The following is a 22,329-nucleotide window of genomic DNA, read 5'->3' as shown; positions in this document are numbered from 1 at the left end:
TTTCTGAACAGGAGAGCCCTATTGAATACCTTTGTTTCTGCACTGGTAAATACTGATAACATCACAGCGCTCTGGCAAGTCTGCCGAGTGCCTCCCCAGCGCGGCCGTCCCGGCTGATCCATATTCATGGCCACTCAGCGGCGAGCGCCTCCTCTGAGCCCAGGCTGCCGTTTCTCCTCCAGCTTGGGGCCTGGCTCTGAGCGGAAGCTCCTCTCCGTCTCCGGGTGTCCCCGGCCTGTCCTCGCCACGCGGTGTGACTTGATACGACAAGTGTCAAGTGTCCCATGCTGTCGTCTTGACTCGGGGAGTCAGGCAGCTGGTCGTGGAGCTCCTGCTCAGGCTGGGGCTCTGGGAGTGACGGAGAGGTGACCACGAAGCCCAGAGCATGCATGATTCAGGTGTCACCTGACTTGACCCAGACCAGGCCCTGAGAGGTCAGAGGACAGAGGTCCTAGAAAGAGCCGGAGTCCATGCTGATGGGGTCCGGGGGGAGCACCTCACCCCCAGAAACAGAAACACATGTTAGTGGAATATCTCCTTTGTAATGTTGCTACCTTTACAAGTTGTATCCTCTAAAGTATTAATTTATTGAGTTTGGGGTGGGTTTTGTTTTTTTTTTTTTTTTAAGAGGAATTCTAAGCCACGGAGCCTGGATTGTGAGCACTGTGGTGCCTCAGTGCCAGAGTGGTGACTAGTGAGCCTGGGGAGACTTGGTGGATACGGGGTTGGGATTAGCAAGGTGGAGTGGGGGGAAGAGGGAGGGGAAGAAGGAGACCCGCAGAGGGGGCCCGGCTTCCTTCCTTTTATCCCGTGTGGGTCTGCGTGTGGAGAGGGCTGCGGGGCTTCTGTCCTCTTGGGAAATAGGTGTCCCCATGGGGAGGGGGAGGCCTTGCCTTTTTCTTCTGTTTCAAGAGCTCTAAGCTCTCCAGCGAGGGCTGAAGGGCCTCAGAAGCCCCAGTTCCCATCCCATCCTGTGAGTGAAGCCGTTGAGGGCAGTTAGAGAGGGGCGAGTACCCGAGGGGCTGCAGAATGGAAACAGCACAAGGGGGGTGTGTGTGTGTGTGTGTGTGTGTGTGTGTGTGTGTGTGTGTGTGTACGCCCAGGCGGGCAAGACAGACATGCTAGGAACAGACGCAGGACAGCAGCACACACGCCCTGAAGAAGCAAGGGACCACGTTGGGGTGAGGATATGCTCCAGCGATTGGGAAGGTCCCCACCCCCTGCTGAGCTCAGCAAGGATGCTCGAGGGGCCTCTCTGCAGGCCCGGGGCTGTGGGACAGAGACCCCAGGTCAGGGATTGGGTCGCACCCAAGGGTGGCCCCCCCACCACTCAGCTGAGCCTCTGGGGAGCTTGCTGGGCCATGTCACCCGTGGCTCCGGGGACCGCCCGCCGCGCTTTGCGGTGGTCTTGGACATCGGCCTCGGACAGGCTGCTGCTGCAGCCTTGTGGCCATGGGCACATGCTCACACCCTGGTACGCTGGGCCTGGAGTCCAAGGCTAGGAGGCCAGGAGCAGGCCTGTTTCTCGCTGTCTCTTGACAGTCCCTCCCACTCGCCACGGGGTCCAAGATGAATTCTGGAGACTTCACACCCCTAATGAGAGGTGTGCCAGGCAGATGGCTTGCGTTAAGACACAGCAGCTGCCGTGATTCACCTAAATACATCAATAGCATAAGCACAAATCTGGATCCCAAGGCCACATTCCATGTGGAAACTTCATGCCCAGCTGGGCTCTGGAGACCCTCTTTCAGTGTTGGCCAGGAAACAGGCAGGACCAGATGGGCCCTGACTCTGACTTGTGTTTCCTTTAGGAAATCCATGGAGCCCTCAGCTCCTTGCCCTCGCCATGACCCTAATCCTCTGGGTCCATCTCCCAGCAGGCACACCAAACATCAGGAGGTGTTAGGCCGCTTAGAGAAGTCACAGAGCTCCCTGGAGACTGCAAGAGCAGGACCGGAGGGGGCGCTGCCCTCCTGAGAGCCAGGAGCTGGGCTGGAGGCCTCGGAGAACTCACCAGAAGCCCAGGAGATGCGCTGGAAATCACAGATTAGTGCCAGCAAGGGGGCAGGTGGGCCCAGGCAGTTAGTTGGCTCAAGGAAGACGAGCGGGCAGGATTAACACTGGGTGGGGGTGGGGGTCAGATGCTTTTCTCCCAACATTTGGAAGCTTTCCAGAAGTGGCAGGAAACCTCAGGTTCCCCGCCCGAATCCCCTCCCTGTCAGCAAGAATCAGGACTTCTGAGAACAAAGCAAAATGGAGATACTTGGCATGTGTGTAAATTCACAGTGTGGGGTGAGGGCAGAAGGTGGCAGTCCACCCAGCATCGACCAGCGGGAGTGATCATGCTAGTTCTCATGCGTTGAATGCTTACTCAGAGCTGGACTCTGCCAGCTGCTCTGTAAACATTAATTTAATCCCCGTGTTTTCCCCCTGTGAGTGGGTAAAGAATTCACCTGCAGTGCAGGAAGCACAGGAGATGCAGGTTCGATTCCAGGGTCAGGAAGATGATCTGGAGAAGGGAATGGCAACCCACTCCAGTATTCTTACCTGAAAAATCCCATGGACAGAGGAGCCTGGTGGGCTCCAGTCCAAAGGATTGCAAAGAGTGAGACATGACTATGTGACTAAGCACATGACCTTCCCTGTGAGTCAAGGGTTATTTATCCCCATTTCACAGAAAAGGAAACTGAGTCACGGGGAGGCTCAGGCATTGGTCCAGGGTCACACGGCTCATAAGAGATGAAGCCAGGATGCAAACCCAGATCTGTCTGGCCACCTTCTCTGAGCTGTTGTTCCCCACCAGGACAAGGGGGGACAAGATGGTGGGACCCAAACACCGCAGCTAGGAAGAGAACTTACATGGCTCTTCTTTGAGATGAGAGGCCAACACTGTTCTCCTGAGCCCCCCAGGTGGGGGTTTCAGTCTGAGGAAGCAAAACCCCAGGGGTCTGCAGCCCACAGCCAGACGGGTAGGAGAAGATGGGGGAGGAGCAAGAACATGGGCTTGGAATCAGGGCCTGGACTCAGTCCCTGCTCTGCGCATCCACAGCCCTCAGGGGCCGGGGACCGGGGTGTGTGGTAGGACATTCTGTTGCCACAGTCGTGGAAGGCGGCTGCAAAGGTCCTATGAATTGAGACCCCTGGACACACCATGCCCAGGAGACCATCTGATTGCTCTCCAGCGGGAGACTAAGGTCATACAACAGACATCTCTCTAAGCATTAGTTTTAAAAACAGACATGGTTTTAAAATGTTCTAAAAAAGTATTTAAATGATGCATATCATTGTCCCAGTCTCACTTCTCAGAAGTAACCGCTGTTGAGTCTTCAGTGTACCTGCGCCACTTTCTTTCCCTCTTCCTGTCTCCCTCTCATTTTCTCTCTTCTCCCTCTCTCCCCTCCTCGCTCTCCCTCCCACACTCACTCTGTGTGTGCACACGCGCACACACACGTAGATACACTGCACCCCCAGTTATTACTTGCTCTCATGCTTGGTGGTCGCATTCCTGACCTCCTTGTCAAGTGCTGCGTGTGACTCTGAGAACACAGCTGAGCCACAGGGGACCCAGCCGTTCCCCGCGTGCTGAGTCTTCAGGTTATTTCCAGTTCTTCTCTGTGACGGACAGCGCTTCCCTAAGCAGCCTTGAACACACACTGCAACCACATCCAGGCGCTCACATGCCCTTCTCGAGCCCGGGTTCCCAGCGGTGAGGATGGCTGGGTCAGAGGGTGGTCAACAGGGGCCCCAAACAGCCTTCCCCACTGGAGGGTGGTAGAAGCGGCCAGGGCTGAGGACGGTCCCTGCCTCTCCAACCCCTTCCTCTTCCTCTTCAGGTACGAGGTGAACTGCCAGAGCTCAGAGCTGGCCAAGGACATCGTGGCGCCCTCCTTCGACCCCAAGAACAAGCACTGTGTGTTTCAAGGCGACCTCCTGCTGTTCAGCTGTGCCGGCGCCCACGCCCGCCACCGGAGGATCTGCCCCTGCCGGGACTTCATCAAGGGCCAGGTGGCTCTCTGTAAAGACTGTCTATAGCGCCGCCTTTCCACCCGCGCCCACGCTCTGTGGGGGGGAGACAGCGGCTCCAGCCCCACCAGGATGGGGCGGGGACACAGACGCCATTCAGGGACTCTCCCCAGAGCCTGAACGTTTTGGTGGAAGGTCTCGATTTGGTACTGGTCCCGCCGCAGTTAGAGCATCACAGCGGAGCTCTCACCAAAACAAAACGAGAGCCAACCTCAGGCCGGGAACCTGGCTTCTCCCTGGCACAACTTCGTCTTTAATTTTGGAGGAGCTACAGTAGGGAGACTGTGCAGCTGCTCCAGGGTAAAAAAAAGAGAATCTCAATATTCGTTTAAACGAAACAAAACCAGAGGAGGAATCAAGCTAGTTGGAAAGAACTTCTACAGGAACATTCCTAAACCCATTAATTTATTTATTTGGGAGGGAGGGAGGGGGAGCTGGGGAGGGCAAAGAGGGATTGATTGCGCGTCTTGCTACTTCTCTGATTTTCCTCTGTTGGCCATCCCTCTTCACTATAACATGACTGTTGTCTGCTTTGGGCATAGTGCGCCATCGGGCTGGTGGCATGATTAAGGGCAGCTGTGGCTACCTAGCTCCTCAAAGTGGATGGTGGCAGAAGAAAAGAAACTCCTTGTGCTTAGCAGGTTGCAGAGGCTAGGGGATAGACACCCCCTGGTTGTCCAGGGAAATGCCTGTGCGGTCCAGAGAGCCCAGCAGGGGCCAGAGATGGGCTGCTTTGCAGTGACAGGCTCCTTTTGTCGTTCCATCGCTCCCCCGAGGTGGAACACCCCCCACACAGCTTGGCTGTCATTTCTGGTTAGGATTACAGGCTACCCTTGCACTTGGAGGTGGTGCTCTTTACCCCCTTGAGAAGGGGCGTCTTTGAACTGCGATTTGGACAGGAGCGAAGCTGGTCCCTAAGAACCAGCGGCGCCACCTGAGCTGGGCTTGTGTCATATTCACTCGGTCTGATGTCACCGAAGTCCAGGGGATGGGGCTCTCAGTGAACTTTTGATGTTGGCTGGGGAGCAAGGGCAGGCCAGGGTGAATGTGCACTGTCTTGGCTGCTGACTGTGAGTGTGGGTGTGGTTTGCAAGGGGTAGGAATCTGATACTGGCTTTTACTCCAGGCAGAAATGCTGGGGAGGAGGGTGTTGAACTGGTGAGCAGGTTGGACCAAACTCTGGAGTCCCCGCGCTCTGCTCTTGCGCAAGTTCCCCCAGCCCCTTCCCACTCTCCTCCCCCCACGCCGTGCTTCAGTGCTTTGCGCGTGCACGTGTGTGTGTGTGTGTGTGTGTGTGTGTGTGTGTGTGTGTGTGTGTCCTGTGATGCCCCTGGCATCTCCGTGCTGGTAAGAGTGAGCTCCCTTCTCTCTCCGGCAGAATGTCCCCCTTGAAAGCTGTCCCATGAGCCACCCAGCCCTCACTGAAGATTCTGAGTGGCTTGGTTGCTGAGCAGAAAAGCTGGACACAGCTAGTGGCTGGATGGGCCTTTGGGACGCAAGGTTCAGGTTAGAATTCTCAAGTCTGAAGCCCACCCAGGAGGAGCATGGGGCTGTGAGGGATGGGAGGTTAGATTCCACCCACTCCTCGATTCTTCTTCTTGGGTATAAAATTGATATCAAATGCACAGCCGGCCTTCTTTCCTTAGACCAACCTCAGTGGATCTTAGAGAAGGGAGTGGGGGAGTTAGGGCAGCCAGGGTCTCCCCCACCCCATAGGTGGCCCCCGAGTACCTGTGCCAGGGAGAATTCTGTTGGGGAAGCCTCCGTGCTGAGCAGGGATGCCAGGGCCCACCCCTCACAAACTGACTGAGCACAGAAACAAGGGCAGAAGTCGAAAGGAAACTGGGCAAGAGGCTGTGAGTGCCCGTGTGCTTCTGAGCGCTTCACGAGGACAGTTTCCTGCCGGGGGAGGAAACAGCTGCCATCCCTGCTGTTGGGAACCACTGTTTCCTAGGAACGGGCCTCCCGGCTGCAGCCTTCCTAGAGGGAATTCGCTTTAGCGCCCAGACCTGCAGTTCCTGGGCCAGCACTGCCCTCTGCTGGGCCCTTCTGGCCGTTTCTGGTGCTGAGGAGGTGCGTGCCCGTGTTTGACCAGCAGGGGGAGCCTGCGGGCCGAGACCAGTTTCCCACGCTTTGCCAGACTCGCCCATCTGGCAGAGATCTGTTAGAACAAGCCCAGGAACTCGGAAAGCAAGGAGGTTGGAAAGCCGGGTTCTCAGAAACACGCTGTGCCGGCCTTGTGTTCCAGAAGCTGCAGGGATCGTTTGCCGGCTGCCCTTTTGCTCAGGGACTCTGCCTCCTCCACGCCAGGACCCTCGGTCAGGCAGGCAAGGAGCACTTCCCCACCTTAAGATCCTTCTTGCTCCCCCCATCCCAGGGTGGGGTGATGTGGCTGCTGCTCCTGGTGCAAAGAAACCCACACTCCAGTTGTTGAGGGCAGAGGGGGCGACACCAAATGTATACTGGTTCCCAGGCCTCCAGACTTGGCCCGAGTCTAGTCAGAGACCCCAGAGGACATTAGGGTGGGGCCTCCATCTGCCCTGTGCAAGCATGGCTGAGATTCCTGCCTGCTCTGGGAGAAGACGGCAGCTTTCACGGTATGGGCTAGAAGCCTTGGGTGGTTTTGCCAGTGCCAATCTTGATAGAATCCTGAACCACCTTGTTAATTGATGACAGTTCCACAGGGAGAGATCTACCCAGTCAGGACTAGCTCTGAGCATCTCTCACCTCTTACCTGGTTTTTAAGTTTTTTGTACATTTTTTCCTAAAAGTTTGGATTTATTTTTCCTTCACTGTGATCCTAAGTTCTTAAACAAAACTTGAGGGAAAAGGTTTAATTTATTAAAGGAGAGAAAGCTTTCCTTTAAATGTAAACACTTTCAGGAGTAAAAATCCCTGAAAGGGAAGACACACTTCTCATGCCAGTAAACACCTCATTTATTTCTGGTATGCAGTTTGATTTGCACATGCACAATTGGAGAAGCTTTTCGCGTTCTTGCTTAGATTGGGTTTTTTACTTTGTGTCTGCTGTATGTTTGTAAGTATTAAGCCATCTTTTCTTTGGTGATATTTATTGTTTCTCTGAGGTGCCTTTTCACTTTTCTTTGGGATTGGTTTTTGGAATCTGTCGGTGTTTGGAATCCGGGTTTTGTTGAAGGAAGCTAGCAGACTCTTCCAGCTTGGAGATAGATAGGACCTGTCCTTGCGAGACAGGGCAACCCAGGCTGGACGCCAGACATGCCCTCCAAGCTCCCCAGGTCACAGCATATGTGCGCAGACACCCCCATGCAGCCCCCAAGAAGAGGGCTGACTTCCTCCAGACCGACCTTCGCCCTCCCAGGCTGCTCGGCCAGGTCTCTGGGTTTGTCTGGAGACAGATGGTTGACAAGTGCCACCCTGGGTGGCGGTGGAGGGTGGCGGGGGCAGAGAACCAACCCTGTGTGAGGGCTTGCTGTGTAGGGAAGCAGGCCCTGCTGGGCTCGTTGGAAGCACTGGCCCCAAATCATTCTATCTCCCTAGCAGGATGAGGGGAAATAATATGCACCCCCTGTTTTTACTTCCTTGGCGACGTCAGCCTCCCAGTAAACTCCCTTGGTGCCCCAGTGCAGCTCACTGGTAGGAAAACTGTGATTGTGAGCAGTTAGGCAGAAACTGTGCTGTTATGGGCGGGGTTGTGCTTTTTAGACCAGGCCATTCAGGCCACCCGCTCCCTGGGACAGTTTCCCTACTAGATGATATATACATATCTGGGACATTGCCACCCTCTCCCACGCCCACCACCCTCCCCACCCTCCCCCACACCAATTCTTGATTTTAAAAAAAGCTCTATTAACGACAGGCTGTGGTTGTGTTACTCTCCCAAGCCTGGAATGTTTTATTTATTGAAGAATATTTTCATTTCCACATTGGTTTCATTCTAATCCCGCCCGTCCCCTCGGCTGCAGGGCATCTTCACGGGAAGAGACGGACAGATGTCAGGATTCAGGCTGCTCTAGGAAGGTGGGAGTTGCCTAAAGCGGAGGGTGGGTTCTTTTTCTTCTTGTTGGCTTCAACAACAAAAATGGAAAACCCAAGTTTATATGGCAAAAGGCCAAATTAGCTGTCTAGTGTCAGATGCAGGAAAAAAAAAAATTACCCTAGCTTTCTTAGCACTTAGGGGTTTTGTGAGGATTCAGTGTTTAGCAATGTCTGGCATATAGTAAGTCCTAGTAAATGTTAAATATTGTTGTTTTTCACATTTTATAAAAGTTGAGGGAAAAAAAGAGCTGAGCTCACTTCCTATCATTGATTCCTGTAGGTGCAGGAAGATACTCCAAGTTGATAGAATGTTGTAGGAATTACAGGTTTAAGATGCCCAAGTCCTGTGTCCACCCTGCTGGCTAAAATGGTACTGTGTCCCTGAATGCACTGACTGATTTGAAAATATGCCTGACTTCAGCCCCAGGTGGAACTGGGCTGCAAGAATTAGTCAGCTTGACAGAAGAGTGTGGCCACATGCCAGACCCCACCCCACTGACATCTTCTGGACCTTTCCAGGGTGTGTGCAGAACTTTTTGAGCTGGAAATTAAATCCTCTGACAGACGGTTCCCTTAAAGTTACCCATCTTCCTCTGAAATGCAATAATAGAGGTGTTTCTGTTTTTTTAAGGGAAAAGGAATGACCTCTTGAATGCCCTCATTCCCCGGGAAGTCCCTAGGCTGCCCCCTGCTGGCCAGGGCGGCTTCTCCAGTGTCCAGTCCAAGAGAATCAGACTCCCAGGCTGGTTAGTTCTATCAAATTAAAGGTTAGTTTTGTGGAGAGAGCAAGGGCTCTTCAGAACTCCAAGAGGCTGCTCCTAGCTTAATGATGTTTTTCCAAATCACCTGAATGTCAGTTGGCTTTTTTTTTGCAGGGGTGGGGTTGGTGTCAGCCTCTTACTTCCCTAGATAGGCTCAGCTTTTATCTCCTCTCCTATTTTGGCGCTATTCTGGACAGACTGCATTTGTGGGAAATGGAGGAATTTGTTGGTGTCTTTTTAAGATCCTTTGCATTCTCTTCAGCTCCATCAGCAGTCTTACATGTCTGTGGATGTCAGATTGGAGTGCACCTTCTTCAAAGCATTTCCTCGATTTTCCCCAGATCTTGTGGAGCCTTTAGATGACCCCCTATGCCCCCGCAGCTGGTGAGGCAGGGCGGAGGGACGGAGGGCAGCTGTGTGCTCATGTGGGGCACAGGGCCCTGTGTGTGGGGCGTTGGGGGGGTGTGGTCCTGGGTGCTCAGACCACTTGCAGGAGGTCTCCCTGGGACAGCCGGACAGGAAGCTAGCACAGTCGGCCACCTCTGCCCAAGCTGAAATGGCGCAAACTTAGGGAGCATTTGCTCCCTGTCCAGGCCAGGTATGAACAGGACAAATGCGGGTGGGACAACCGATGCCAAAGGAGATGGTGGCATCTTTTCTGCCGTAGTTGCTGTCCCACGCTCATTGTCTGTAAGGTAACGGCCATGTGCGTCTGTGTCTTCAGCCAGCTCCTGGTACGGCCGTTTTCTACCGTCCACCCGGGGTTAAGTCAGGCAAGGCTCTGCCAATAAGGTGTTGCTATCACATGTACTGTACGGGCGTAGAGAGCACTGCTTCATTTTCCACTGTCGTAGAGAAAACTAGGGAGAACTTTATTTTTCAATAAACTTTTCTTGTGTGACAGGCGGACTTGATTTGTGGGGTGGGAGGTTCCGGGTGGGTGCAAGGGGTGCGATACAGCCACTCTCCCAGCACTGGTGGCCACGGTGTCACCGCCTGCAGACACGCTTCTGGAAACGTCGATGGGAAGGTAGGTTTAAGGAACTGGGGGAGGGGTAAGTGTTCACTGTGTAAGACTCTTCCCTTCTATCACATCCACCAGTACTGATCGTAGAGTGCTCCTCCCCCGCTGTACTCACCTAGAGGGGAACTGAATTTGTCAGCGGACTCCTAGGCTTTTCTTTAAGATAACCTGGGGCTACAACGGATGTTTAAAATCCTCCAGGATGTGCTAGTACAGCAGCCCTTAAGAGGCTGGCTGTGGGCTTATTAGACCTGGACCACGTTTCCCCGCTTCAGAGAGAACACCGTGACCCCAGAGATCAGTGGTCCATGAGCACTTGGTTAGGCACGTGCCCTGGGAACAAGGAAGGTCAAGTTCATGCTCCCACCAGGGACTTGTAGGTGATGCTGGCGGGCCATGGTGCAGCCTCTCTAAAGACAGCCGAGTGCCTGGACACTGCCCAGAGCAGAGACTCCGTGGGAGACACACAGGACACAAGTCCCCAGAAAGGTGAGCATAACTTGAGTGCTTAAGTTTTGGGGATGCTACACAAAGATTCCACAATGGGAACTACATTAAACATTACACATTACTGCAGGAAGAAAAACCTGCAGAAAAGGAATCTGTTGCATCTTGTATTTCCCAGACCAGAACAGTGTCTGGTCTGCGTGTGTGTGTGACATGGTAACAGCCCCTAGAACATGCTTCAGAATGCCGTTGGAGAAAAGCACTCTTGAAAGCATCGGACTGAACAAGGTCAGTGACCTCTTAGAACAGACCGCCTGCCCGTCAGGGCCTCTACCCGGGCACAAGTCGTCCTCCACCTGCGACAGAAAACCTGCGCACAGCAGTTGTCACTGGCGATCACCTCCCCATGCCATACAAAACAGGAAAAGGTCTTTATTGGTCACCGCTGCCTGGACAAGCAGCAGCGCTGGAGGACAGAATGTTGCACGTGGGGACTGTTTTGTACAGAGTCTACGACTAACGCTACATAAACCGAGAACATCTCATTCCTTACAGAGGAGGAAGCCATCACGAGAAGACTGTGATGTACCATTACCACTTCACACAGCGTATAGATCTATGCATCTATGGATAGATTATATAATTTATTACAAATAAACTGTAGTTTCACACCTCTCCAAAAGGGATCCTGTGTTTACACATATATGTTTGGGCTCTGAACGTACAAGAAAGGATTGGGGCGGAGTTCGATCCATGCAAAGCTCATACATCTATCACTAAGTACTTTAAAAATAGAACGGTCTCCTTTAGAACAAATCCAGTGTTTAGATTGAGGATTAGTAAAACAGTATGAAACGAATGAAATACACGGATAGAAATTAGGAGGTGATCTACACGATGGTTCTGGAAAGGGGTGCGGGACCAAAGGGTACGGTCCTCTCTTAAAATCTGCCAGGAGACCAGAGACTCGGCCCCCGTGGGGCCCCGAGGTGGGCCTGGTGAGTCACTATCCATGTCAGGCTGGGAGCACCACAGAAGGGCGTGTACCCTCCCCACACGAACCTGTTTTACGGCAGAAGGTAGACGAGGTCGGTTCCCAGGGAGGGTCCCCGCTCGGTGAGTGTTGTCCTGCGGTGTCAGGCGGGGGGGCGGTGGTGGGAGGAGAGCAGGGCAGTCCGACCTGCGGGGTAGACCTCGTTCCCGTGAGCACAAGCTTTCCGAGAGAGAAGCTGATGTTCAGTTAAACATGGGCACCGTCTGCCTGCGTGGAAACGTCTCCTGGTCCTGACAGTCTTCATGCAGCTGCGGGGCGGCCGGCGTGGGCCACCTTCACTCAAACATCTCGTAGTGGCGCGTCTGCCTCACCCTGGGCACCATGTCGATGAGGAGTCTGCAAGGAGGAAGCGGACCAGTCACCCCAACAAGGACCCTCCACAGCCCTGGGCTTGGGGGACAGATGGGGGCTTTGTTTCTATAAATACAATTCACATACCATAAAATTCCTGCGATTCGGTGGTTTTTAGTGTACACATAGGCAGTGCAATCGTCACCGCCACCTAATTCTAGAACATTTTCATCACCCTCCCCGCCCAAAAAAAAACCTCACTAGCAGTCACTCCCCACCTCACCCCCCGCAGCAACCACTAATCTACTTTCTCTAAATATTTGCCTGTTTGAGGTATTGACTATAACTGGAATCATGCACCATCTAGCCTTCTGTAACTGACTTCTCCCATTGGGCGTGTTTTCAAGGTTCATCCATTTGGCACAAATCAGTATTTCATTCTTCTTCTGGCTGAATAAATCCTCCACTATGTCTCTACCACCTTTTATTTAATCAGTGGACATTTGTGTTCTTTAAAACCCGCATATGGGCTGTATGTTGGGCATATGAGTTTTTTCTTCTTTTTGCCCACTGTGAATAATGCCACTACGATCGTTCATAAGTTTTTACATGGATGTGTTTTCATTTCTCTGGATTATGTACCGAGGAGTGGAATTGCTAGGCCAAATAGCAACTCTGTGTTTAACACAGAGAAACTGCTACCCCTGAAAGGGCTAAACAATTTTATATCCCCACCAACAGAATATGGAGTCTTGATTTCTCCTTAACCTCACCAACACTTACTGTCTCTTTTATTAAAGCCATCCTTATGGGAGAGAGAAGTGTGTGTGAACATTTAAAAGGTTGAGAAACTGTTTTCTTTTCAGAGGCTGACTCCAGTCTGGACACTGGATACAGAGCCAGGCATGCCTACAGGGCACTTCAGTGAGTGGCCTTGGGCTAGACTAGAACCCAAGGCCTGGGTGGGTTTTTCTACGTGCAGCCCTTCTGCACAAAGTCCCTTTTATAAAAAGTTTTCTCAATCTGGGGGCTTTAGCCCCCTCTACAACCTCCCCACTGACTGCAGCAGGTGGCAGAGGGGGCTAGTGGATGAGGATAACACACAGGCCCGCCTGGTGCATCATCATGACCCTCACTATAGAGGAAGGAAGGGGCACAGATCTCCTGGCACTAAGAGTTAAAGGGAGGACCACAAGGATGTGTGACGGCTGCTCGGGACTTTTCCAGTCCCCAACTTCACCCAGGCGCAGGAGGGTCACAGGGACAGGATGTAGTTATCAGACGTGGGGAATATAGCACCCCTGGCCGCTCAGAGTGCAAAGAGGAAGCAGCACTTACTTGACCCCGTAGGCGAATATGGTGAGGCCGATCAGCACGCCGATGCTGCCGTCCAGGTACCAGACAGCCGAGTTGTGCTTGAACACCTCTGCGCTCAGAAGGATGGAGAAGCCCATCACGCCTCCCACGAGGGAGTTAAACCCTGCAAGGGAAGCAGAGAGAGGCTGAGGCCAGTGCCCAGCGTGGCCACAAGGAAAAGCCCCCAAATGCCAGGTGTGCCTCTGCATTTTCCCAGAACGTGCACTGGAAGGAATGTTCCAGAAGCACTTTGCAAGCGATAGCCACCACCTCAGACACCTACGTGGCTTGCCAAGTCTCCGCTCAGATGTCACCAGAGACCCCCTGGATAGTTATCACCCCCATTATCAGTGTCCATCCCCTGCCAGGCACTCGTGCTCAAGTGATGTAGTCTGTATGTGGCTCCCAATGCCTCCCTCTCACACGCTAGAACGCAGGCCTTGAGAGGGAGAGGGGTGGGGCGCCAGGCCTGCTGAACACACGGGACACATGCAATGCTCAGGGACTCATATCTGTCTGATATCTGCTGGGCAAGTACAGAGTTGGGATCTTCTCAATTCTGTGAAGTCAGATTATCACCCCCCATTTTACCAACAATAAAACTTAAGTTGAACAGAATGAGTGAGGTTCAATAAACTGACCAGGGTTACATGGATTGAAAGGGGCAAGGGTGGGGTGATACCAGAACCCACATCCTTTCCCAACAGTCTCCCTAAGTCACCTGAAGCTTTTCACTCTCCAGGAAGGACATGCAAAGTCTCGAATTAGCTACAGAAACAGCAATCAAACAAGAACAGGACACAGCACACCTCAATCACCATCTCCTCCCCATGTGTCACCTCCATGGGCCCCTACAACTTGGATGTCACACTTCCAGTCTACTTGTAGGCTTTCCAAGGCCACACGAGAGGGAACGGCTTAGAGGGGCTCCCAGGGGCTCACTGTGCTGTGAGCCACAAGGCTCCTTGCCTGCCTCAGTGTAATTGAGCACTTAAGAGCAGCCGCAGGCAGGCCCACACTGCCCAGGCAGGCCAGAACATCTCCAACAGCAGGCCCTGGTCCATTCTCAGGCAGCCCGGCCTGTGTGAGGGCGCTACGCTTCTGCTGAACTCAAAAGCGATAACTCCAGTTTCCAGCGGGAGAATTGAGATCAATCTTCAATGCATTCAGTGGGGGCTGTATACCACTAGGGGGCATTCTAAATGAAGAGCAGGGGAAAAGGAAGAAGAGTGTAGGACAAAGATGACTTAGGCCAAATCCCTTCTCAGGATCCACGGGGTAGACCTCAACAGGCTGCCTCCAACAATGGGACCCAGGTGAAGCGAGGCCTGCAAGGTCATCTCTGGTGTCTGCATCACACACGCGTCTCTCCCCTCAGACCTCCATCACCTCCCAGCTCCAGTTCTCAACTGAGAACTCAGCCTTGCACGTCTTAGAGCACATAGGTTCAGATCACAATGCCTCATCTTGCCAACACCAGACGCATCACTCTCCCATGCCCCCACATCCTCAGCTGCTTCTCCAGTTACCGCTGTTCCTATGTCAGACCAGCACCTTTGTCTCTATTCACTGAAGGACTTTGTCCTTGAATTTCTTCTTCCTCTCCTGGATCACTCCCACTGGGATAAACCTCCACCTCCTCCCTTGACTCCATGCCACCCCCAACACAACCCCCATTCACTACCTCCCTTTGCAAAGCTCCCTGAAGAGCTGTCTACCCCAGCATACCTCCCGTTCTCTTTACCCGACCCCACCCTTAGATCCCGCCCTCCCTGGTCATGGATGGCTCAAGACTGTCACAAGCCATGGCTGCCTCCCCGAGCTCGTCTTACGCCCTCCTGGGAATGCTTCCCTCCAGCTGTTCCTTCTCACTCTTCTTCACTAGATCCTCCTAGTCACCCCTATCCGAGTTCCTGGCTTAGTCCCCCAAAGTCCTCCTCCATCAACATTCTTCCCCCAGGTTCTCACCTCCATCCCATAAGCCAAAATCCCTAGCTCCCTTTCATCTTGACCTTCCCCCTCAGCTGCAGACACAGAAGCATCTCAAACTGAACATGTTCAGAACAAAACATTCTGCCTCCAAACGTCTTACCTTTCAGCCACCTTCTGTGTAAACAGCGCCCCTATCCACCTAGCTGCTGAAGCTACAACCCTAGGAGTCCATCCTGGACTTTCCTCACCCGCAAATCTAATCTAGCCATCAAGTCATTCTTCTCAACTGTTCCCTCCAAGAGTCATGCTCCATCCACCCCCAGCCCCAGCCCCCCTCCTTCCTCCTCCATCCCCTTCCCCTCCTGCCCACATCTCCCTCCTCACAATGATTCCCCTCGCAGCAGCCAGAGTGACCGTGGTAGCGGACAGCAGCCAAGACCCTCCAGTAGACAAGCTGCCCCCCCTGGAACCTGTGCAGTCTTCACGGCCGACAAGCCGTGCATGACCAGCCCCTCCTGCCGTGTCCACATCAGGTCCCCCGACCTCCTCACCCCTGTGCTCCGGCCACACTGGACTTGACCACCACCCTCCTGGACTCCTCCTCCTGGGGTCTCCCAGGCCGCCGCCTCCCCGGCCTGAACTCAGCCCCGACACACCCTCCTACCTTCTCGTCCTTGCCCCTCTTTCACTGTTTTCCCGGGCTCTTCATCCCGTGGTGTTTTTTTTTACCATTTTTCTTTTTACAAACATCCCTCTCTTTCCCACCAGAAATGGAGCTTATGGATAGGAGTTTTGTCTTTCCCCTGCTGTATTCTGAGTCCCAGAATGGAGGCTGCCACTGCCCAGGACCTCGACTGACTGCTCGTCCATACTGACTTCACAGATGGACAGAAGGGCCTGTCTTGCTAAGAGGATGCCTACTCGCCGGGCTGAGTTGTCCCAAGAGAGATGAGGCCCCCACGGCCCGGGCCCTGGGGTCTCCCTACAGAGGCAGAGCCTGCAGCTAGAGCTCCGGGGGGACAGCCACCAGGAGGCAGAGGGCTTACTCCTGGACTTCGGGGTGTGGTTGGGGGTCGCGTGGAGAGACAACCTCCCCACTCCACAGGGTTCATGCCTGGTGGACCTGTCCAACCCAGACCTCAATGCAGGTGACAAGAATGAGGAAAGGTGAACCCCTCCACCTTCCCCCAACTGGGGCCACATGCTCCGGAGGCCAGTCTAGGGAACCGTGTGGAGGAGTCCGGGACCTGCTGGGCGCCTGCGGCTGGTGAGGGCTGTTCCAGGCGGGCCCCTCCTGCCCCGCTGTGTACCCGGGGATCTCTGCCCACCGCGCCATCGTGAGCCTCCCACCCCTCACCCACTGAGGCCTCCTTGGTAGATAGCCAGTCTGACAAGGAGCTTCCGCTGGGTGTCCTGGGGGGAGCGGGAGGGCAGGGCTGGCGTGAGCTTCATCCAAGATGTGTCCTACCACACCGAGTCCCAAGGCCAGATCTCTCAGCCTTCCACCTCCCCGCCGCGGAGGCCAGGGGCAGGCAACTCCCTGGGTGCCCCTTCTCAGGGTGCCTGGGGCGAGGCTGCAGCCCAGGCCTCTGTGCTGTGAGTTTCTGGGGCTCCTCCAGGCTCATTCACCTCCAGATAATGAAGTGGACTCTGCTTCCCTTCTGTCTATGTTCTCCACGCAGCTCATGGAGCTGATGCCCCTCCAGCCTTCTGTCACCTCATGGGAAGCTGGGTGCCAGCCGAGTCTTTCCCAGCTCCTAGCATGTGGGGCACCTGGAACTTCCTCCCTCTCTGACCCACCCCTGGTTTCAGCCTCTACACATCACACCCTCCATTCTGCCTCCAGTCTCCCCAAATAGGGGGATAGCAGGTTCACTCAGAACGGCAAGGTCATAATTCCCTCCTGTCTTCTGACACATCAAGATCATCACAGTGTTTCCTCTCTCCCATTATAAGAGGCTGGCATTCACCCTCTTGCCTCTGGCTGTCCCTTGAATCCTCTTATTCTTTTTATTAATAACAAATGGAATCAGACTCTAGATGGTGCTAGTGGTAAAGAACCCGCCTGCCAATGTAGGAAGTGCTGGAGACAAGTTAGATCCCTGGGTTGGGAAGATTCCCTGGAGAAGGGCATGCAACCCACTCCAAAATTCTTGCCTGGAGAATTCCACGGACAAAGGAGCCTGGGGGGCTACGGTCCATAGGGTCACAAAGAGTCGGACACGACTGAAGCGACTTAACCACACAAGCATGCACAGAATCAGACCAGTCTTCTTTTCAAAAAAGTCTCTGGAGCCCACATCTTCTCACAGAGGGCCACACAGAGCATCCACAGAAGCCATTACTCTGTCCAGGGGCTACCTGGGCTGGCGTTTACCTCTCAAGCATCCTCAAAGTTGGGGAAGTTCTGTTTTGAGGGGTGGCCAGGGAAAGGCAGAGATAGGAAGGAGATGGCCGCTGCCCCCGGCCGACTAGAATCCCACACCCCTCTTTCTCCACCCTCGTCACGGGCACAGTGGCCCCGGAGCCTTCAGCAAGCCCACTGGAGCTCAGTGTAGACAGTGAGGTTCCCCTAGACGGCCACTAGATGTCTACTCGCTCCACCAAATCACCGGGCTCAGCCAGTCCAGGACAGTGGGGGAACCCACATGCCCCTACAGCTGATGGAACTTTTCACCTCGTTCACCCATCCCCTCCAGGAGCATCTGACCTTCTCCGCCCACCTTTAGTTATGGCTTATTTCAGCTGCATCTCTTGTGAGCCTGGCGGAAACACTGGAACCAGCACACCGGGACCAGGGGACAATTCTGTATCTGCCCTTCCACATCCTCCAGGATTCTAGAGCCTCCCCAGCTACAGCCATTCCCCATGAAGGACCCTAAGCTCACAGCCCCACCCCGCAGACCTCCCAGCTTACCAAAGCAGCCCACAGGGCCCCATCAGTCCCTCACCTCCAGGGGCCCACCCCCACCTTCCATGCCCATAAGCTCGTTCCCGTGTCCCCTGTCAAAAGGCTAGGGTGGGATGATCTGAGAGAATATCACTGAAACATGTATATTACCATATGTGAAACAGATCACCAGTCCAGGTTCGATGCATGAGACAGGGTGTTCAAGGCTGGTTCACTGGGATGACCCAGAGGGATGGGATGGGGAGGGAGGCGGGAGAGGGGTTCAGGATGGGGAACACGTGTACACCCATGGCTGATTCATGTCAATGCATGGCAAAAACCACTACAATATTGTAAAGTAATTAGCCTCCAATTAAAATACATTAATTAAAAACAAACAAACAAACAGAGCAGCTGCAAAAAGTAAATGCTGTCATCACCTCGGAGCACATAAGAACGTCTGAGGCAATCTTGATTAGGGGCTTTAACGGTCTGGCTTTAATGACTAGATAAGCATCTAGGTAATTAAGCACATATTGATTTTATGCAGAAAATTCTGATTCAAAGTTGTTCGTGTACTTGAAAACCACCACAGGCTCTGGGTCGAGTCAGCCCCAGCCCCTCAACTCAGAGAGGTTTCCAGCTGTCCTATGGGCAGCTCTGGAGCCCCTTGAGGGTTCAGAACTCCCCCCACGGACCTTGCCACAATCTTCCTCTGTCTGATCTGTAGGATTAACTTCCTGAACAAAATCATTTTGTCTTAAATAATACAAAGCCAGCTTCAGCCTAGTCCTGATAGCCATGATCGCATGCTATCACATCACTAAATATCCAGAGCAAGAAAACCCAATTAAACACAATTTCCTGCACAGCGTGGGGAAGTCTGGACTCCACCTGCACCCTGCTCCCTCCCTTCCCCTGAAGATATGCTTCCTGACTGTAAGGACAGGACCCAGGGACACCGGATCTGGTGGAGTCAGCCTGGCCCAGTGCACACATGGCCCCACCCATTTCACACACAGCGCCAGCTTGGGAATCAGCCGCCTCACCAGGTGACAGGTGAGACCCGCCTGGCCTCTCGGCACCAGAAGCAATTTGCTAGACTTGCTTCCTTCTTGGAGAGAAAGCACTTGGCCTGCTCCCCTGCCCTGGGCCAAACCAACATGAATAGCAGGCCGGGCTCCTGAGCCCTAGCCTACCGCCTACCTCCCCAAGTGAGGACATAATTACAGATGGTTCTGCTAATCAATGAATGAGGAAAATCAGGATCCCAGACAATGCAATTAGCAGGAGGCTGTAATTACTGCTGCATATTTTGCTGATACTCCCACTAAGAGAGGGATTGCAGAGTGCACCAAACCTCCCCCCTGGCCCCCAGGCAACGAGGCTCATGGGCAGGCTTGGGGTGGGGGGGTGCTGCCTCCGCTCTTTGCAACAGCCTTGCTCTGTCTCTCCTCAACTTTCACGGCCTGTTTGTCCCTCAGCTCTGCCCATTTTATAAACATTACCGACATTTCCTCAATTCCCCCACATCCCACCCCTCTGCCCTCACCCACTGAGGCCACCACCCCTGGGCTCCCCAGAGGTCCCTCCCTCCCAGAAGTTTCTCTGCTCTGTTCTCCACCTTGATGGCCAGAAGGATCATTTAAAAACATCCACCATGTCACCACCTCATCTGTTTAAATATTTAACAAAACATCCAAAATCCCACGCTTGACCTAGCATACCGAATGGTCCACCCTTGCCCACTTGGCAGGGCCCCTCACCCTGTGACCATTCCTCACAACAGCCCCACCCCACCCCCTACCAAGGCTGAAGGCTCCCTCCCACCTCGGTTCCCTCTGCCTGAGGAGTGCCTGTCTCCACTTTGCCTGTTTGTGGGACAATTTTCCCTTAAACTATTCACTCCTCCTTGTAATGACCCCTTCCTGAGGTTCAAGGAGGCAGATGGGAAGACCACTTACGTGTTTGGATGGTTTTGTAGGTGAAAACTATAGAATCCAGCGTCACTTCATTAGAAAACACATACTTATCATCAGGGGCTTCTCTCAAAATATTAAGGAAGGCCGCCTGTCATGGGAGAGGTCCCACTATTCTGAGAAGAAGGGGGTCAAGCCTCAGGGTCATGGGTGGGAAGGGGACAGGGCCTCCTGCCTGGCAGCTGGGGGAGCATGGTCTGACTGCTGGGGCTTCTGGTCCAGCATCTCAGCTGTAGTCAACTGAACAGAGAAAGTGCTGATGCTCTATCAGCACAGAGACTCTGTGACTTAAGGGTGTAACATACAACAGACTTACGGGAATAACGCAGGGCTTCCCAGGTGATACTAGTGGTAAAGAACCCGCCTGCCAATGCAGGAGACATAAGAGACATGGGTTCAATCCCTGGGTAGCGAAGATCCCTTGGAGGAGGAAATGGCAACCCACTCCAGTATTCTTACCTGGACAATTCCATGGATAGAGGAGCCTGGCAGGCTACAGCCCATAGAGGGTCACAAAAAGCTGGACGCGACTGGAGTGACTGAGCATGTACACTGTGTTGACCAGTGCAGCCTCCCCCCAGGCCCGCCTTCCCGTTCCTCATGTTTAAGGAAAAGCAGCCACCCACAGGCTTTTGCACCCACATATTTCACATAGAAGAGAACTCTGAGAGTCTGAGGAGCTGGGAGTGATTCTTTAAAAGGAAATCATGGCAATTGCCTGGAGGTCTATGGTTAGGATTTAGCGCTCTCACTGCCAGGGACCTGGGTTCAATTGCTGGTCAGGGAACTAAGATGCCACAAGCCTCGTGGTGTGGCCGAGGAGGGGAACAAAAAATCCTATGATCTCTGCTCTACTTTATACAGGCACATCCACCAGCCCACCAGCTAGGACCTGTGACCTCCCACCCCAGGGCACAGGGGCGCACGTCTCTGCTCCCGACCCTCAGAAACTTCACACGCCCTGGGATAAAGAGAAAGAAAACAGCCGGGAGGTTGTGTTCATCACATTTCTAGTTTACACGCCAGCACTAGTTTGCAAAAACTGAAAAGTGCTTTTCCTACTTTCACATACCCTTCTCCGTCAGCCCCAAGGCCACACAGGAGGCTCCTCCTGACCCACAGGACACAGAGGGACACGTCGACCTGGTTCCGGTCTTCAGCAGAGTACACGTGGCTCGTTTCCCCAGTGAAGCCCTAGTCACTGCAACCTGAACTCCCAGCTAAGAGGGAAATGGGTGTGGAGCACGCACCAGACCGTCATAGGATCCAGGGAAGATGCTTACTTTTTATTTGGAGTGATACACAACCAACACAAGACTCTGGGAAGCCCTTTGTGCTCTCTGATTGGGGGGAAGCCCTGAGTTACCCTGTTAGGAGGTCCGGGTGGAGGTGCTTTAGGATGAGCATCTTCAATTCCCAGACCCAGAACATCTGCCCTGATAGGGAACCCTGAGAATCATGACAGCCTGGGGAAGGGAGGACAGTGGGGAACAGACTGCAGGCTGTTGCACTCTTCTGCAAGACGAGCAGCTGAAAGAGACGCACACAGCACCTTCCCCCACCGTGAGCTCAGTCACCAGAGGCCAGGCACAGGGGCCTTACTCACCGTCTGTTATGAGAGCTCTGCTGGTCAGAACCTTCCCCAGCATGAACTTCAGCACAGCCAGGATGCTGCACAGGATCCCACTTAAAATGGAGACGCTGAACAGGAAGTCATCCTAGAAGAGGAAGTTCCAGATTTCAGTGGGTCAGCTCATGCCAGAGCAGATGATCGGCACACCACCGGCCTTCGCTCCCGGAGTCAACAGTTGAGTACGCTGCCACTCCAGCTTACCTGGTGGCTCAGCAGTAAGGAATCTGCTCACCAATGCAGGAGGTTTGATCCCTGGGCGGGGAAGATCCCCTGGAGGAGGGCATGGCAACTCACTCCAGTATTCTTGCCCGGGAAACCCCGTGGACAGAGGAGCCTGGTGGGCTGCAGTCCATGGGGTGGCAGAGTCACTTAGTGACTGATGCTGCCACCAGGTGGGAGTATATCGCTTGCTTTTATACCTCAGTTACCTGTGTCACTGGAAACTGAAAAGGATGATCAGAAACACATAATCCAGATTTATATTTCTTTAGAAACCTAAGAAACCCATTACAGATTCTTTTCCTGTAGGAGATTTCCCTTCCCACTATTCTGCCAAAATGGTTGGCAATCATTGATCAATAACAGAGTTGGTCAAAGTGCTAACAACAGTAACTTCTATGTAGAGTTTTCCAAGGATAAGTCAAAAAGCAGCTGATTGCAAAGTTGGGAACATGTAAGTAGACCACTGGCTTGAGAACAGGGCCAACTGAACTTGCCACAGGGTCAATTATGACTGATCGATATGGCTATTCCTAGCCATATTCTTTCCTTAACTTCATACAAGCAGCTGGAAGTTCAAATATAGCCTAGAAGGTAGGACAGGCATCTAAAAATATAGCTTGCTGTTGATGTTATCTTAGCACTTCCTCTAAGTTGTTAGCTCACCTTTGGAAGCAAGAGAGTGAATCACATGCAAAAGTGA

General features: G+C 53.4%; 2 protein-coding genes across 9 annotated transcripts in view; one reads left to right on the top strand and one right to left on the bottom strand.

The window, feature by feature from the left end:
- MGAT5 (alpha-1,6-mannosylglycoprotein 6-beta-N-acetylglucosaminyltransferase) overlaps positions 1 to 9,702 on the top strand; it is a 388,895-nt gene extending 379,193 nt beyond the window's left edge. For all 8 annotated transcript variants that reach the window (XM_070476288.1, XM_070476287.1, XM_070476283.1 and 5 more), the window contains one exon: positions 3,834 to 9,702. In XM_070476288.1, coding sequence (XP_070332389.1) covers positions 3,834 to 4,032 — 199 coding nt within the window. In that variant the 3' untranslated portion in view covers positions 4,033 to 9,702. The remainder of the gene's footprint in view (positions 1 to 3,833) is intronic.
- Positions 9,703 to 10,679: 977 nt separating this feature from the next.
- TMEM163 (transmembrane protein 163) overlaps positions 10,680 to 22,329 on the bottom strand; it is a 261,418-nt gene continuing 249,768 nt past the window's right edge. The window contains exons 6-8 of the mRNA XM_070476290.1: positions 21,381 to 21,492; positions 12,956 to 13,097; positions 10,680 to 11,662 (exon numbers count right to left, since the gene is read on the bottom strand). Of these exons, the coding sequence (XP_070332391.1) occupies positions 11,602 to 11,662; positions 12,956 to 13,097; positions 21,381 to 21,492 (315 nt within the window). The 3' untranslated portion in view covers positions 10,680 to 11,601. The remainder of the gene's footprint in view (positions 11,663 to 12,955; positions 13,098 to 21,380; positions 21,493 to 22,329) is intronic.

This window comes from Odocoileus virginianus, chromosome 13 (assembly GCF_023699985.2).
Source record: "Odocoileus virginianus isolate 20LAN1187 ecotype Illinois chromosome 13, Ovbor_1.2, whole genome shotgun sequence".
Classification (NCBI taxonomy): Eukaryota; Metazoa; Chordata; class Mammalia; order Artiodactyla; family Cervidae; genus Odocoileus; species Odocoileus virginianus.
Note: the sequence above shows the minus strand (reverse complement) of the source record. Positions and strands in the feature narration are given on the sequence as shown.